The following is a 19,138-nucleotide window of genomic DNA, read 5'->3' on the forward strand; positions in this document are numbered from 1 at the left end:
GGAATTTTCAACATACTGCCACTATGGGATTTCGATCCACATTTGAATTCAAAAGAGTGAGTCGAATCAATATTGCATGACCGTAGTTGGAACTCAGGTCCCAAGATAGAATTTCCACAATGTTATATCGGGATAAATAATAGGGCACCATATGGAGTGCTATCTGTTAAGGGAAGAGATTTGCGAGCATTGTGGAATGGTTCGAATTTCCATACTGAATACGTTATGCGTGTGTATCATTTGATGGAATTCAAAGGAGATATTTATCACCGGCTTGAGCTGGAAGTAGGTACTCCCATTCAACTGTTTACAATTTGTTCAGATAATACTTTGTTTGAAAGCAAACAAAAGTTGGCATCGCAGATATACCGGGTGTCCAAAAAATCGCAGTAAGGGCTTACATCGTTGAAGTAGGGTGGAATGCGAAAAAAAAAAGTAAGTACCTACAAGAAAGCTACTTCTTTATGAATTCACAACTTATATAGGAACTTTCAATGTTTCATTCGTTTGAAAGGCCTATTGGTGCCATTGTGTGTGAAATATAACAACCTTTGAACATTCGTCATGGCTTCTCTGTGTGGAACGCCCAATTTTCCATGACTCTGGCGCATACATCAGGCTGAATTTGACCGATGGCATAGTTATTGTTGGCTTTAAAGGCCGCTTTGGTTTGTGGCTTATTCGCATACACCTACGACTCAAAACAACCTACAAGAAAAAGTCTTGAAATCAAACATTGTTGATGTCCAGAACATCCAATTCAGGCCAAAAGAAATTGGTAATCAACCCATTGACCGCTAAAGGTGCGTAAACGCAACTTTTTTATACATATTTTCTTTGTGGTTTGGATCAATATTATTTATGTTTATTCTGATGGATATTCATAACCATAATCCAGAAAAAGTGAAAATATTTTTATTCATTCCAAAACATGATTTTTTTCAATTTCTGAAGGTTACTTGAAAATGTTATAAATTGACCGTTCTTGTAATTCTCCAATAAAATCTATTTTTTTCGATACTGAATATGAAATGATAAATTCATTTAATGCTGAACAGTAATGAAAAATTTGCTCAATGATAACGTGTATTTTCATTTACGTAAATATTTTCGAATGTCGTTCATTTTTGCGTGTATTTGTGACGGTTGCGTATACGCACTTTGGCCGATAGTGGTAAACATTTTCATGCACTAGTATGCGAGTTTTAACAAGTTTGGGAATGTCGATTATTAGCCTTGATTGAGTTCAGTATTGGCAGAAAAATTTCTTGTATTTTTCGTAAAAAATTGTCAAAATGAGGTAATAACTCGAATGTAGATTTTGGTATTTCATTATCATTATTTATTCTTATAGTCAGTTTTCGAAATGAGAAATGAAGAGACCACTGACGACGCAAGAGTTCAGTGCTTTATTAGAGGAAGAGTTGGTTTATCAAAATTTTGATTCGATTGATGTCGTTTATGTGCCGCCGGAAACAGACGAGTTGACCGATGAGGAAAACATTGATGAAAATATAATCGGAGAAGAAATAATGGAGGTGGATATTGCGGAACTTATGAAATACAAGTGAATAAGGATAGTGATGATTCAGAGGATGACATACATTCTAGTGAAATAGCAAATCATGCTGAGGCAGAATACAATGGAATGAAGAGTCATGATTCAGAAGACGACCTCCCTCTGAGTGAATCAGCAAAACGTATTGAATCAGAAAATCAAAAAGCTACGAAATCTCAAAAAGGTTATTCCAGAATGGAAAAGAATATATATACCTACCTACTCAGATTCTCCCCAATACAATTCTATTGATCATTTGAATAATATAAAAGCAGAACATGGCGGCAAGACGCCTTACGAAACTTTTTCACTATTTTTGGATAACGAGGTGACCGAAAAAAATTTGAATTTTTCAAATACCTATGCAACCCAAAAAACCGACACGATTCTCGTATCAACAAATCAGATTTGAAAAAATTTATTGGGATACTGATAATATCCGGATATCATACTCTACCACGAACTGACATGTATTGGTCGAAGGATGGAGATAAAGAAGTGCGCATTATGAGAGAAATCATGAGTCGAAATAAATTCAGATCAATAAACTAAACATCCATTTGTCAGATACCACATTGTTTTTCATTCGATTATTTTAACAATTTTTGGCCAAAGGTGCGCTTACGCACCCACTTGTTTTTTTCAATACTGTGAGTTTATATTTTTTTAATGACGAATTCTTGTTTTTTTGAGTATTCTAAACGTGCCACAAATTTCTAATGCCTTGGCCGTTAATGGGTTAACAAAGCCATTTTGAACACCTTTTGCAAAAATATCTCGTTTTTCGATTTCTGCAATAAGCACAACGTCCATGTTCATTTTCGCGCCTTGCTCGCGGAGGCAGAGTGGTCGTACCAAAGAACTTCAGCACCAAACCCCTGATATCTTTTCTAATATGTGGAATAATTGCTAGATTCGATAGATTTTCCATAACTCAATCGTAAGCAAGTTTTTTCAAAAATAACCTCCGGTGTTTGTAATTATTTTACGAGGGAGGGGCATTGTTTTGACTTATTGCAAAAGCATTTATCCCTGCGATGTTGAGCATATTATAGAAGATAACCACCGGCCACCTGCGCAAGTGGTTCTACTTCCATTACATGCAGCCATCTTTTGGTCAGCTGGATCAACACCGCATTTAGTTATTTTATAACAGGTAATCATATCTGGCTTACACTGGTCTCCTGCCGCAGCGTCAAATTTGCCATCGAAGTGCATGGAAGAAATTAAAAGGACATATTTTTTCTTTTTTGGTACATATGAAACCAAAGTGGCATTTAACGAAATGCAAACATGGATGAATATACTTGCCTCGATGTGATATCTTCCAGTTCTGCAGGAATTTCTGATCGATTCTTGCGAATAGTTCCTACAGTTACAATCCTATGATTTTTCACCATATGCTCTACAATGTCCAAGCTTGTAAACCAACTGTCCATTGTAACATTTGTTCCCGAATCATATATAGGAGCAAACATTATTTTCACAATTTCATATGTTTTATTTGATATATTGTATGGACCATCGGGTTGAAGCCCAGCATCAACTTCTAAATTGAAGATGTAACAAGTTCTTGCATCAGTCAATGCGAACACTTTCATTCCATAACGGGCTGGTTTCTTGGGAATGTACTTGCGAAAGTCACAGCGGCCTCGAAATGCAAACAGCATTTCATCAAGTGTCACGTAGAAACCTGGAGTGTAGCAGTCCTTGAAATTCACGCTCCTTTAAATAACCTCACAAGGAGTGGGGAGAGTTTGAAGGTCTATTTTTTCAATTCTGCAGATAATTCAAGTTTTCATTTATTGAGTAATTTTTCTAAATGTTCCTCTAGAACCGTTCGTTTCGAGTTCAGAAAATTCCTGCCCTAATATTTTGGATCAAACCGATGAACTTCTCGAAATGCTTCTAATTTTCGTCAAGAGTCATCCTTCATCTTGCAGATCTTAGAAGATATGTGCTTTGCTGTTTCATCATTTTCCAAACAGAAGCGACAGACACATGTGTGTCGCGACACAGTGACCTGTGGGAAGGCCTGTTAGACATCGTAGTTCATCCCTACTGTAGTCCAACAACTGTTTGGTATCAAGCCCCAAAGGGAGTATGAACACCTTGGAGTGAACCAATGTCAGAAATTCATAAATCTTCTTGTCATTCAGATGTTCATTGTTTGTTTGGCAAAGCCCAAAGCGATGCCAACGACAGTTTCGGGTCCGATGAAGAGGCTTGCAGCACCCTCCTTTGTGAGGGAGTCAGCAGCCTCATTGCCATCCATGCCAGTATGGCCAGGAATCCAGACCAAAGACAATCTGTTAAGTCTTCCAATCGAGGAGAGTCGTCTTTGGCAATTTGCTGACAATTTAGATGTTGCTTGGTGGGAGCGATGCCAATGACAGGTTCTGGTCCGATGAAGCTTGCCGCATCCTCCTTTGCAAGAGAGTCAGCTGCCTCATTGTCTCCCAGGCAATGAGGATCCAGTCTTCTCTACTCGGGAACAGTTCTTTATAAGGCAGTTCGTAGTTGACAGTTGGGGGCATGAAGTCAGAGGTCATTTCCAGGATGCTGTGACTTCTAGGGTCAACCAGCAGTCTGTTGTACTCTGCATTAGATTGATTTGTGCAATTTGCAATATGCACAAGTTTATATGCAGTCCATCTAGCCTCTCTGTCAAGAAAAATGTGAAGAGGAGATGGACTTAGGAGGATCTCCATGGCCGCTGACGATATGGTAGTGATGGCCAGACAAGCATGCCTCTGCGAGCCAGAAAGCTCCGCCTGGGCTGTAAAGCCTTCGGCCACCAGGCAATTGCTCCAATTGCTAACTTAGCGAAACTGGTGTCGCAAGACAGTATTTTTGTTCTGCTAAGAAAAGTGTTTTCAATAGATTAATTTCACGCGGCAGGCTCCAAATTCTACTCATCAAGACATCGAAGGTAGTTCGGTTCGTGAATATATTCAGAAAAACATCTTCAATTGTATGATTGAACTGTAGTAATCAAAGTTCATACAAAAATAGTTGTTTCTGAATTATTATTTCTTTCGTATTGGAGTTGTTGTTTCGAAAGAGTTCCTTCTTTCACTTTATGCTTCCTTTCTTTCTTTGGAAGATTCCCACATAGTATTCTTTCTCAAAAGTTGATCCCTCCCTTTGAATTCAGTTTTCAACGCCGTCTTCAAAGATAAACAAAATATATTTCAAAATTCAGATTACTTGCAGTCTGTGTATCATCCACCTCCACCACTCAAATCAAACCACAAACCCCTCGGGCTTGGTTAAATTCTGACTAACTATGAACCCCTTGTTTCCGAGTTGTTCCACAACATTCAACATCGGCTTTGCGAAATCACTTATTCTATATGAGTTTTTGGATTATGCTAATTTCCAACTGTCAACAAACCCTCTACTCGTTCCCAAAATTAGGGGATTTATTTTTCAACCAGAATCTCCACTAATACCGCCTCCAAATTCGCGACAGAGAGAACTTGTTAGTGATAAAACGCAGACGGGAAATTTCAGCAGGACAAAGTGGAGACAAATGAAACAATTCCGACGAGAGTATTTGTCACGAATCATATTATGTATGGTGTCCACGTAGACGAGATAACTTTGATGTATAGTAATAGAGTGGTGATTTATGGTGAACAGTTCAGTCAATTAAGAAGTGTTGCCTAGAAAAGTAATTTATTTGGTGTAGGTGTAGCGAATGTCATACACTGGAATTGATTTTATATTTTTCTTCATTCTATTTCAAAGTACTCATACCCACATGGGTATTATTATAGCCTCGCGAAATGGAGAAATATTTGGATTCAAATTGAAGTTTCAATCACATAGTTGCAGGACTGTTAGCAGGGGTGTTGAACTACCCCCGGTGGACGTGGAGTGTCACCCGTGGCGAAAATGCCTGTTTTCTCCGTGAATTATGCAAAGCCAAGCTTCACTGAGCTCGTGAATCGGAGTATGTGAATTTCGTTCTTTCATCTGATGACCAGTTAATCACCAAAGTTTCAGCTATTTTGGACGCGCAGTTGCAGGACTGTTAGCAGGGGTGTTGAACTACCCCCGGTGGACGTGGAGTGTCACCCGTGGCGAAAATGCCTGTTTTCTCCGTGAATTATGCAAAGTCAAGCTTCACTGAGCTCGTGAATCGGAGCATGTGAATTTCGTTCTTTCATCTGATGACCAGTTAATCACCAAAGTTTCAGCCATTTTGGACGCGCAGTTGTTATGTAACAGTCGTTATAGTGAGTGTTTTTATGAAAGTGAACAATACTTATTTGTTTTCGAAAGGCAATACCCCTCCGCAAATCAAAGATGAGTTGAATCTGTATCTGTAGAGTAGGGAAGGTGAGTATAGATACACAGCACTTAGGCCACATGTGACTCATTGTACATCCTCCAGAGGAGTTGTCCTTCTAGGTCATCGTCCAACCTATCTTTTCCAGGAAGGTGGAAAGGTCACTAGGAGACATCTCCTTTATATCGGCAGGTGTAGGCCAAGACTCGCCAAACACACACTCTCTTTGGCAACCTTGAGGTGTCTCACGGTGGCCTTGTCAAAGGTTTTGGAAGGTGCAGCGATATTACTGTCGTTGCGCGGCTTCTTCAACCTTCTTGGGGTTCCCTTCGTGAAGGTGCACAAGTGGGGGAGCTTTCCTGCAGAGGCAGCCGGTTCCTTGGCTTTATTCAAGGCGCAGGAAGTGCCCTTTTTTTCCAATTCAAATTCGTTTATGCATCTGAATGGAATATCACACAATACATGGCCGTTAGGAGTTATTACATTTAGTACATATATCGTTCATTTGCGAAGTACCTAACAATCACTGTGTTCCTTCGATCAATAAGAATACAAACTCAGCATAGGATGCTTGTGTTTTGCACTTCTTAATGATCCTCCAGAAAATATGCCTAGAGTTTATACAGTTTATGAATCAGACGAGTCAGACGAGTGATCAGTAAATATTGATTTCAGATAAAAAGCAAAGAGGTACAGAAATTTTCAATAGGTAAGTATTTGATAGTTATTCAAAATTATAGGTATCATCAGCTCAACATTATTTTCAGGATGGAAGATTAACCATTAATTTTATTTGACTCTATGAGTTCCTTTACTTTAGTTTTGAAATCTTTCTCTCTTCTCAATTCTTTCACACATAAAGGTTGTGAATTATATAGTTTAGAGCCAATAAAGAAAACAAATCTTTTTAAGTGACTTTTCTCGAGAATCGGCAAATCAATAGATTTGTTTTCTATGAATCGGGTAACATAATGTTTAGGCGGATTAACAATGAGCTTTGTAGGTATATAATAGGCAATAATATGCCTTTGAGTTTTGGATTCCTTATACAGACTTTTTGTATTATATAATCTTTCCTTTTCGAAGAGTATTCTTAGCCAAAAAATTTGAGTAGTTTGCAATTTTTTTGGAGCGTTGTGGTAGGGATATCCCCATATTACTATGCTTAAATTGACTCAGCTAATGAGTTATAAATTATGGAAAGGTTCTTCCTGCTGAGAATATCACATAGTAAATAAAACTTATGTATTAGTTGCCGTAATTTCTTTGTTACATATAATGCATGTTCATCCCACCTTAGGTGTTGATCCGCTATTACACCAAGATACTTTAGTTTATTAATTTTTTCAATCTGTGGACAACCTCTGAGGCATATTTCATCACAAGAATTACTATGTACTGAAATACATCTTCCTGTAGGTTGGTCTTCACTAGTTAGGGAGAAGGTGATAAAATTATTCTTCTGAAAATTTGGAGGTGATCTGCTATGTCTAGCCTCATTACAAGCGGTAGATTGGGTTGAACATTTCTGTTCATCACAGCCACCGCCTTAGATTGAGGTGAGCACTTTTGTCCAGCCTCGGGATTGGTTTTTGTTTTTGTTGTTTCTGTTGTTTCATTCATGTGTATTCCTACGAGTTGCAAGGAAAGAGTTTGTCACCTCTGGCAGAGTCCCAGACTAATTACAATGAGGTTTCGCCCAGTTCTCCAAGGAGATTGTTCGTGACCGCATATCACCCTGCGGCCATTCAGCTGTCGGCACGATTCCCTAGACCTAAGCTTGGGTAAGCTGGTCCACGGTATATTTTGCAAAGGCTTTTGGAGGGGTTTCAGTTCCCCTCACCCTACTTATTTCTTTCACTTACCAGGAGTCCACCGACCCTGTCCGTAAGGCCTCATTGGCTCCCTGGACAGGGCCTCCAGTCCCCTGGCCGTTCCCCTATCCGTCACCTATCCGATAGGTAGCCCATCCCAAGGGGATGAGTTGGATTATGTGTATGGTGACTCTGCAGCATCATTTAACGCATTGAATTTGTGAGCAGCTGAATTTAAACGTGACCGTAAGAGCTTGAGAGACGATGAACGTTCGAGACGTCGAAAAACTGCAACTGCAGACGAAAACATTACCAAAGTTAACCAAATGGTGCTAGACGACCGCCAAATTCGAAGAGAGAGATAGGAGAGGTTATGAACTTGCTCAAAGAACGTGTTTGTCACATATTGAATCAAAATTTGGGCATGAGAAAGCTGCCCGGGCGTTTCGTGCCGCGGTTGTTCACGTTAGACCAAAAACGTGTTGTAATGAACATTTCCAACGCTCTGTTGGTGCAGATGAAGTGCAATGAATCCGAATTTTGACGCCGATCAGTCATTGTAGATGAAACTTGGATACACCATTAAACGCCCGAAACAAAAATACAGTCCAAACAGTGCAATACAAAAGGGGAACCAGCTTCAAACGAAGCAAACGCTGTTTGGTGATAGCGACTGTTTTTTAGGATAGACATGGAGTATTTCGATTTTCAATCTTCAATGAGGAAAGAGTCATTACAGGAGCATACTACGCATCATTACTTGACAAACCGAGGGCAGAACTTGCATAAAAATGGCCACCTTTGCAGAAAAAAAATCCCCTTACACCAAGACAACACACTGTCTCACACCTCAGCACTTGCCATGACAAAAATCCACGAATAACGGTTTGAGCTGCTAGACCGTCCGCCTCACTCACCAGATCTAGCCCCAAGTGACGTCAATCACCTTCGTGAACAATTATTTTGCAATTATTTGGATGGTTTACAGAGATGGGAGCATCGCTGTGAGAAGTGTGTGAAGTCAAAAGTAGACAATGTCAATGTGAAAAAATGAAGAGATCTGAGAATAAATCTTGTATCTTGGTTGGGAAACTTTTCATACCTTCCTTATATACATAATTCATGAATCATATCTATGATCATCTCATTACAAACGTCATCGTTCAATTTTTTCCTAATATATTTGCAGACGTCACAAAAAACCGTGATATCACCAATATTTTGCAAATACAATGTTCTAAAGAAATGAACTTTTGACGTTCAAGCCAGTAGGTTGAATGGACTGACGCCTATCAGAAAACAACTACTCCCCTGGCGTTGGATTTTATCCCACACGCTTCAGTGCAGGAATCTTCACAGAAAATTTCCTGCATATGCAATTATTGACAATATATTGACTAACGATTTTGGAACGGGCACACTTGCAGACCGGTTTCCGGCTCATTAGCCACTCATAAGTCAAACTTAGGAAGAGAAATGAAATACTCTGAAAGAATTCCGATTTTTAATTATGGAATATCATTGACTTCAGGTCGATGATGGCCACTATCTTGACCTGAAGTCAAGATTGAATAAGTAATAAGTACAAATTTTATCCATATAAGATTAAACTAGTTCATGAATTGAACGAAGATGATTTTGATAGACGTATCGAGTTTTAAATGGAATGCACTGTATTTTACCTCAATATCATTTAACTAAAATGTAATATGTTGACGAAAATTATTTTACTTCAGTTCCATTGTACAATTAAATTAGCAAACTTTCGAAATAGTTTGAATAATCAATTTCCAAACAGAATTCGTCTCTTATACATATATTCAGTTGAAATTCTCCGCGAAATTCCGAAAATTTCACAAGTTTATGAATGAATAATTTGTTCAATGGAATTACTGGAATATCACCAGACGCCGGTCCGGAGCTCTTTCATTTTATTCCTGTCATTTATATTTCCTACTGGTGAATTTACAGAATGCACTATAATCAATTTCATGCAAATTTAGCTCACTTGATGCGATTACTGTTCCCATTACTTTTTGGCAACAGGCTGAGCTGAAGAAGCTTGAAAATCCTTATTGAATACTATGAATAAAATGACTGTTCCCGAAGATTCGAACAAAGCATCGATTGATATTGTTATTTTCTTCTCAATGAAGTGGGCTCCGTGATTGCCAAAAGCACATCTCTCAGGATATTTTCTACTATCACTTTTGTGTGAAGTGATTCTATCTTTATATATCCTGAGAGATAAGCTCATAGCAATCACGTTTTCAATGAAATACATCTAAATGTCATTTATATTACAATCAAATAATTGTCTTAATAAAAAATCAGACATTGATCACCTCAGTGATATTCATACCTTCCTACTCAATATTGATAGAAATTCACATGATTTCAAAATCAGTAACAATGCTGAATTGTCAGTAACTTAAGTCGTAATGAAATTTTAAAAGGAAATAACGAATATACAACCTTCCTAAGGCAGGGCTTTACTTCATTTTAATATTAATTTTTTTATGTTTTTGGCTTTGGGTTTTTTCATTTTTTCATTAATAATCTCACAAAACAGCAGATTACTCTGATCACACTTGCACCATGATTGTTTTCATTTGTTATGCACTTAAACATAAACTCACAAAAAAACGATTTTTCAAACTGAATCACAGGACAGCTGTCAGTGTCAATTGTTTTTTTATCTCTCTGTGGTCTGCAGCCACATGGCTTTTACCAGTAAATCATAATTTCAACCCATATATAACGATTTTATCATGTGGATTAAAAAAATCTTCCTAGTATCAGTGAGGAGTCAAAACCTTTTTTAATGTGGCAACTTGTTTCATTTTATTGACATGTTTCAATTACGAATTACGCTTACGAATAATTTTTTGCTGCGAACTGGTTTATTTTGGGCAAAAAACCCACGAGACATTTTTTGTTTAGAATGAAACAGGCTATCGAAAATAAATTTTTAAATGGTGAACAAATAATAAGAAAAAAAGTTACATAGGAAATAAATTTTAGGGGTTGCGTTTTTCACCCCTTAAAACCATGGGGTGAACCAAATAAATTTCTGGCTAAGTGTCTTTTGGGTAGTACAAAACCTCAGGTTAATTTCAATATTGTAACTTTTTTAGTGCTTGTGAAAAAAAGTGTACCCCCTTTAAGGGTCTGTATCTTGACAAGGGATGCTCCAATGAAATTTTTTTATATGAAAAATCCAATGTTTTTTTCGATGAGGAATCACCTCCTTTGATGTTTTACACTTTTACAAAGTTAAGATAAAATAAATATAGTTCAAAAAGTCAAAGAAACACGCTTTAATAGCATATGAAACTGAAAAATGAAAAATAATTATAGTTTTAAAAAACTAAAAAACACGCTTCCAAAGAACATCGAACTAAATAGTTGAAAATATTTTTTTTAATAAGCTTAAAACAATAACGAACAAAAAATACTTGTATTATTGTGAAAAAAGCGTGAGCGCTTTGTGCCATATTTTTTGTATATCAAGCACCCGTCGCTTTTGTCACAATAATACTAGTATTTTTCGATCGTTATTATTTTAGGCTTATTTAAAAAATATTTTCAACTTTTTAGTTCGATGCTCCTTAAAAGCGTGTTTTTTAGTTTCTTCAAACTATATTTATTTATCACGGAACACTAAAGTTTTATTTCTCATTTTTCATGATGATCCCCTACTACTTGTAACGACTACATCCATCAATTTTCTCACTATCATTTCTAATAATCCGAACTGGACCACTTCCGTGACAATTTAGCAACACCCTTTACTAAAGCATTTCCTCTCCCCTGTGACAAATTCACCGAGATGCGTTCCAAAATTCCATTCCTACACCATACACGTGCTACAAAGACCTATGTCACTGTCTATTATTGTTGCCTTTCTATCCTAGGAGGAATTCCCGTCTGCGGACAAAGACAAATCTTACGCCGATCGAAACGCTGAAGCAGGGCGTTTAATTCCATAACAAATTGACTGAGTCGTCTCTAGGGTGTGAATTTCCACGACCACGGAGTGAATTTTCACCTTCGACTATTTACTTTCACTCCTCACGAATCAAAGTTTTGTTGTGTTTAATGGGTGATGAATGTTGACTTGGTACGAGCGGTGATTCCTTTTGAGTTTCTCTTAATAGACGATTCCTGTGTATGGCCCTTCAACTTCCTGGAAGAACGTTTCCTGCAAGTGGCCGCCGATGGATATCTTTCGAATACGTTCACCATCAACGCTGGTGTTACACAGGGATCCTTATTGTCTCCAACCCAAACCAAGTATCCAATATATTGCTTTGCTGATGACAGCACACTTGTCTCGTCATTCTATTTGGATTCATGGACATCGGCTTCGGAGGCACATCTTCACCGGCAGCAGGAGGTTGCATATCTCAATCAGGATCTAGAAACGATTTCGAATTGAAGTGGAAGTAACCTGGTTCAATCCAATACCACAAAAAACCAGGCATCAATTTTCTCCAAGAAGATACATGTCTCCAAACCAGATCTAATCATGTCACGTTAGACAATTCCGCTTTCTGCTTCGATTCCTTTGTTGGTAGTCAAAATGAACAGCAATATGTTTTGGCACAATCATGTTGCAAAGGCTGCTTCTCGAAAGCTTTAAACACTGTTTCGAACCAGAAAACTGTACACATTTCAGCAACTTTTGATGCTTTATAAGGCTCAAATCTGGCCTTCTTTGGACTATTGTTCCTATGTATGTAAGCTCCGTCAGCATATACATTGTGTGCTAGGGATTCGATGAAGTTTTCAGCCTGGTTTTCGCCTGAAGTTCCTACTTGGTCCTGATTGGCGAAGGTCTTATCGGTGAAAAAGTTATCAGAATACTTGAAGAGATGGTAGTCGGTTGGCAAGAGGGTTGAAGAATATGGTGGGTAAGGCATAATTTTGACGCTCAACTTGTTTAATTTTCGGATGATGATTTGTGAAACGTGTGAACAGTTGTTGTCATGGAGCAGAATCGGACCATTTCTGTTGACCAATGCCGACTGCTTTTGTTGCAGGTTTCTGCTGAGATAATTTAGCCTGGTTCTAGAAATTTATAGTGAATTACACCAGTCGCTGACCACCATAGAGTAACCAAAAAAGGGTAGTTTTGATTGCGCAAAAGCAAAGAACAGACTTCGAAATGTGAACTTTTTGACCTCTGCAATACGTTGCAAACCATCCAAAACCGCATAGGAGCTGACCCCCAGTTCTTCCGTCATCCTACGCATCGTATGTGATGGTCAGTCTCCACAAGGATTCTCAAATCCCCATCCTGGATTACTATTAGTCAACCACTTCTTTGTGGCTAAAATCTCTGTGATGAAAATTCGCACACCAATATTGGACAGTGGGTTCATTAACAATATCATTGTCAAATGCCTGATTGAGTTTTCGGACTGTATCTGTAGTACTTTTTCAATATGAATTGGAAGAGAAACATTGGACGGAAACCGATTGACATCATAAAGGTTATATGATTTGGTGCATAATAGTGTTTCGGTAACTGAGCGTGCTTCATTGGCACTCCGGGGCGACTTTATTGCTTCTGGTGGCGCATTTGCTTTTTCAGCTGCAGGAAAACCCGGAAAAAACTGCCGCACCAAATCATCTGAAGATCTTGATCTGCCAATGTCCTCTCTTTCATAAAACAAAATGTGGGGTGTCTCCAGAGGCTCCAATAGATTCAATACATCGCCAGAACACTTCGTGACACGAAGTGGTCTGCTAAACTGAAGTGTTCATCTATTTCGAACCTTCGTAAGAGTTTGGTGCTTCCGTCAGAGGTTGAGTAATTTTTGAACACTTGGTCTTGTTGTGTTTTACTGTTTGGAAAATAAGAATTTTTTTATTTTGTGTTTTGATCTATCAGTATTATACATTTTGAACTCTTCTAGTAATGCTCTATCGAACTCGGCGAATTCCTTGATAAACTAAAAATTGGTCGCCTCTCACAAATTTTGAAAAATGGAGACCCCAGCATCATAAGAACCATAACAGTACCCACGGTATTGTGTAAAGTTCAAAATAATCACCAGGGTTCGACACGGTTTTTGGCCGGGTAAGTCGACTGAAAGTGCTTTAAACGAGTTTTTTTATTATGTCTATGATGCCTTTGATAAGAAAGAGTACGTGGGTGCTCTTTTTTTCGACCTATCCAAGGCGTTTGATATCATCAATCATGATATAATCCTGAGTGAGTTATTCTCGGTAGGATTTAGAGGAAATGTACTTTCATGGCTGGAGTCATATTTGACTCTCAGAAAGATGTGCGTGAAATATGATGACTGCCAATCACAATTATACAGTAATGAATATGAAGTCCCTCAGGGATCCATTTTGGGACCTCTTATGTTCCTACTTGTCATCAATGATATGCCAAAACATGTGAATACAAACCGAATAATTTCTTATGCAGACGACACCACACTTGCTGAGCCCCAAGGAACTCCAAGTTGAACTCAATGAGCTGTCTGTCGGATTTACAGATTGGTGCCGCAAAAACTCCTTGGTTGTAAACCCCAGTAATATTGTTTTAATGTAGTTCTACTCTAGAACTGTCAGGAAAATTACTGATTTTCGAGTCAGACAATACTGAATTTCTTGGTACCTATGTTGATAGTAACATGACTTGGGAGTCAGCTGTGAGTCAGGTCAAAAAGAAAGCGAACTGTAGTTATTATGTTAAACGGCAACTTTCATCCGCACTCAGTACTGATCAGTTTTTGAATGTTTATTATGCCGTAATTTATCCTCACATCTCATACAATATCGCAGTATGGGGTTGCTCCACATCTATGAATAACATTTTTGTTTCATCTCCGCAATTCAGATTTTCATACATATCCAACGAAATGGTAACTTCATTAGGTTGGAAAATCATCCAACTAATTTATATGAGAACAGTCCATTCTACGTAGGAGCAAAGCTTTTTTATAATCTTCCCGATTACATAAAAAGGGAAAATGAAGAAATGAATTTCAAACAAACCCTGAAAAAATTTCTGATCAACGGTTCTTTCATAATGTCGCTGAATATCTAAGTCGATGAGAGTGTATTGTATAAATATTTATTATACTTTTTTTTTCTTTTTTACTTGTGTTTGTGTGACACTTTCATATATTTATTTGCTGTATCTCACGTTTTGTAAAGATTTTTATGTATGTATAATGTCGACGTATCCTATATCAACTTGTACATACGACTATAACACATTGTACATACGACGTTCTTCGAATGGATTTGAGATCCACGAGTGAAACAATGTATCACGCTTGGTGGGTCAGGCTTATTGAAAAGTTTTTCAACGAAGGTACTCAAGTGAAGTTGTCTTCTATCTTTCATGTTGAGCCACTTATATTCAATGAGACAATTGGAGATGGGTTCATATTTCCTCATTTCAAAAATGAGACTACAACAACTATTTTGAACCTTTTGAAGTCGCATTTTATCAACGATCGTTGAGCATGGACTTTAAATGAAGTCACAGTAATTGAAGTGACTCACAACAGGTGACACACACAGTGTAGGTTCCAATTTGGAATTGACAATATGCTCAAAATGACCTTAAGTGATCAGAAAGCTCTGCCTACCTGATTTCTGATGTACTGGTAGAAACGCATACAAGAAACTATAATAAATCCCAAATTTCTAGCTGAATCACTTACACTTAGGTAAGGTTAGGTTAGGTTAGCACAAAGTGGAAGCGACACACACTGTCTTCCGACAGTCCAAGTCTCTGCATATGATTATTCAAATGACACTGACCTATAAGAAAATCTGTTAGACATTGTAGTTGATCCCTACTGTAGTCCAAGAACTGATTGGTATCAAGTTCCGAAGGATGAATGAACGGCTTGGAGAGAACCAATCCTGGAAAATTCTGCCAGAAGTCAATAAATCTTTTTGTCATCCAGGTTTTCAATAGTTGTTTTGGCAAAGCCTTAAGCGAAGCCAATGACAGGTTCCGGTTCGATGAAGCTGCTTGCAGCACCTTCCTTCGCAAGACAGTCAGCAGCCTCATTATCTTCCAGGCCAGTATGGCCAGGAGTCAAGACCAGAGACAATTTGCCTATCGAGGAGAGACGTTTTTGGAAATTTGCTACCAATTTAGACGTTGCTCGGTAGGAGCCAAAAGCTTTCCACGCCACTTGACCGTCCGGGAATATTTTTATCGACTTATGCAGGTTGATATCTCCGTCCTGGGTCTGCAAGTGAAAACACCTGCACCGGAACCGGAAGGTGATTTTGATCCATCTGTGAACCAACAACTATCTGCTCTCAATATTTCCTTCTCCCACTTACATGAAATTAAAACGCACAGAATTTTTGAAACAACTTCATAACTTCTCAAAGATATATAGGCCCTAACAACAAACTGATAAGATTTCCTAAATGCCAACCAACTCAAAATCATGCATTCCTCAGTCTTGGGGGATGAGAAAGCCAAACTCAATTTCGGCTTGATCAACTTTGATAAGAATTCGTACAAAGCGCAGAAAATCTCCTTTCATGCCGCGTTTTGTTTGAACTCGGGAATAATTCTAGCCCGTATTCGAGCAATTATAGTTCCTAATTATTTCTTCTTGCTTTTACAGATATGCGGAGGTGAAAAGGACAAAGGTAAATTGGCGGGAAATGATAAACGAAAAGCAGACGACGGTGAACCGAACAAAGATATCAAAAAGGTGAGTGAGGTTTCCGTGTTTTCATTGTAGTCGAGTGTTTTGGGAAGGAAATTCATGACTTTGCAGGCTTCAATGTTGATTTTGGAACTAAAGTTGAATTTTTTGTGGAAATTGACAGTATCAGTATTCATTCCAGTGAAAAGTATTATCAGCGAAAGCAACCGATGTATGGGATATTTTTCCATTAACAAACTCACATGTATTTGTACTTTCGCTTTGAATTAGACCTGCAATAATACTCATGACGAACTGTTCAAAAATGGCAGTTGCCACTTATGCAATTTTCTGACCATATACCAACATTTCTTCAGGAAGAACTTCATCGACATTTTTTCCTATCCCTTTGAAATATATCGTATTCTTGGATACACAGTTCTTGATGCATTCAATTTCCAATATTTTCATTCATCTGGAATCTTATTTGAGTGACAGTCCAAAGTCTAAACTACTACTGTTCCGAAAAAAGCCTTCAGTACCTCTATTTTTCGTCAATATATACGACTGTAGAATTTGAAATAAATCAAATGAAAAAGTGCTTGTTAGTCTACGCCAGTTTTATCTTTTATAAAAAAGTTATTGTAAAAAATTGAAAAAGAAGTTCCTTAACCGAGCTACTTCATGAAATTTCAATTGTTGGAATCCATGATCATCTTTGGGTGATCATTGGCCTTTTGTTGAGACTACTATATGTCACTTTGGCGTTTTATTCTCTTCCCTATCACATTTTTGTGTTCAGGTACGTAGTCTAGTTTTCTTTGTCGACCCACTCACTTTAGACCTAACCTAACACCAGCCTGGCTGAATACGCCGTGTACAAACATGAACGCAACTTCTTTGAACTTTCTCTCGAAACAATGTTATTTCTTGTGTATGATTTCAGCTTCAGATCACTCGATGCTATGTTGGTGGTTTCAAATATGCTCCGCTTGTTTCGATTTGTATGTGTATTATTGCTGGGTATTTCATGTGATAACCAATACAGACTTTCCACGGTCTCTTGGTCTGGGATTTGCCGCACTAACATGGTATCCGGCGAATTCAATTCCTCTAGTTGCTGTCCAGTTAGGGTGTCTTGGTTATTGTCAGGCTAGTACTGATAATAATCTACTCAAACAGAATTATTCACATTTATTGTAATCAATATTATCATCATTATATTATTATATTATATTATCGCCCAGGATGATCCTGGCAAGATTGCATCCTTTGATTCCATCTCATCTCTTCAGGGATTGAGCATAGGTGTGACGTTTGGCTAGTTCCGCAATTGTCAAAGTCATCAGTCCGTAGGTGCCACTGGGTCCTGAAATTCTCAGTCCAGCCGTTTCCTTGGCTCAAGAATCGGCAATGCGATTACCTTTACCACTGTCGTGCCTTTTAATCCACCTCAGGATAATGTTATTATCTACCGAGGCTTTGGCTGAATCTTGGTGGCACTCTAGTACTAGGCCTAAGGTAACACGTTGTCTGTTCAAGGCTAATAGGGCTTGTCTGCTATCAGTGCAGATGGTTTCGTTTTTGTATTTGATCGTTATGTTCTGTATTTTTTCCATTCGTCACTCAATCCTTTGGCTTAGTAATTTGGAGTACATTTCACATCTTGAGCCTTCTTCAGTCTTTGAGTCGTTTGTATATATGTGTTATGCATTTGTAGCATCTGACTCTGTGTTCTGTTTTATTTGTATTCTGTAGGGATTATTGAAGATGAACCGGGTCACTGGTTGCCTGCAGAAGAAGTTGCGCAGTGAGCGCTTGTCGCCATAGACTGAGCCTCAATTGACCTATTCCTGCTTCGAGGTTCACACCAGTCATGCGCAATCGTAACATGGTCATTAATGCAACCTCCTTAACGTACAGGTCCAAAGGGGTCAGACCAATAATTAATTTCATTGCCTTCATGGCTCCTGTGATGTTTAAACAAGCTATTAGCTGTATTTGATATGATTTTTGGACGACCGTTACTTGTAGAACTTTCAGTCTCCATGCAATGATTCCGTACGTTGACAAATGTCTTTCACAAATTATTCCAGTGTAGATCGAGGTGACCACACGGGGTGAAAGACCCTAAGCGCGTCCCACTGTCCTTCAACATTGCTCATAAGCCACATATGCTCTTTTTGCTTCACTCTGTAGGTGAGAGTTCCATGCTAGCTTTCTGTCGAGAATAGTACCAAGGTATTTCACCTCTTCAGAGAAGTTTAGTTCGCTTTTGAAGATTTCAGAAGGTTTGAAACCCGATAAACTTCTTTTCCTGGTGAAAAGGACCATCTCAGTTCTCTTGGGATTGATCGACATGAGTGTTTCTCACACCATGTTTCTATTAATTCGAGCCCATCCTACACTCTATCGCACAGTGTGTTCACAAATTTACCGGTCTGCATGATAACTATGTCATCTGCATTATTGTTGAGGTGATTAATCAGGGTATCCAGAACTATGTCCCCCCTGTGGACATCAACTCATGTGCAGTCCTCTCACTATGATCCAAGAGTAAAGAGGGCATCATTTCACAGGACATTTCCAAAAGGGAAATTCGATATTTTATCAGTTCATCCTACTCTTTTTAACTCACTCGAAGCTGAAAACTCCTCCATTAATAATTTTTTACTCTGATGGTCGAGCTAGTTCAACTTTATCCGCAGTGGATTGATTCGCAATGATTCGCTTGTAACACCATAAATGGTGTAAAGGTTTCGCGAATCTATTTTATATATTGGATAGATTAGAGGACCAAACAACGACAAGAAAGAACAAT

The 19,138-nt window shown here is 38.3% G+C and overlaps 1 protein-coding gene across 6 annotated transcripts in view; it reads left to right on the forward strand.

Moving 5' to 3' along the window:
- LOC111509630 (pseudouridylate synthase RPUSD2) overlaps nt 1-19,138 on the forward strand; it is a 321,032-nt gene that overhangs the window by 167,016 nt on the left and 134,878 nt on the right. For all 6 annotated transcript variants that reach the window (XM_074169320.1, XM_074169317.1, XM_074169319.1 and 3 more), the window contains one exon: nt 16,294-16,383. In XM_074169320.1, the coding sequence (XP_074025421.1) occupies nt 16,294-16,383 (90 nt within the window). The remainder of the gene's footprint in view (nt 1-16,293; nt 16,384-19,138) is intronic.

This window comes from Leptinotarsa decemlineata, unplaced genomic scaffold (genome assembly GCF_025532065.1).
Source record: "Leptinotarsa decemlineata unplaced genomic scaffold, Ldec_3_MD MMD2_P_RNA_scaffold_5, whole genome shotgun sequence".
NCBI classification, from domain to species: domain Eukaryota; kingdom Metazoa; phylum Arthropoda; class Insecta; order Coleoptera; family Chrysomelidae; genus Leptinotarsa; species Leptinotarsa decemlineata.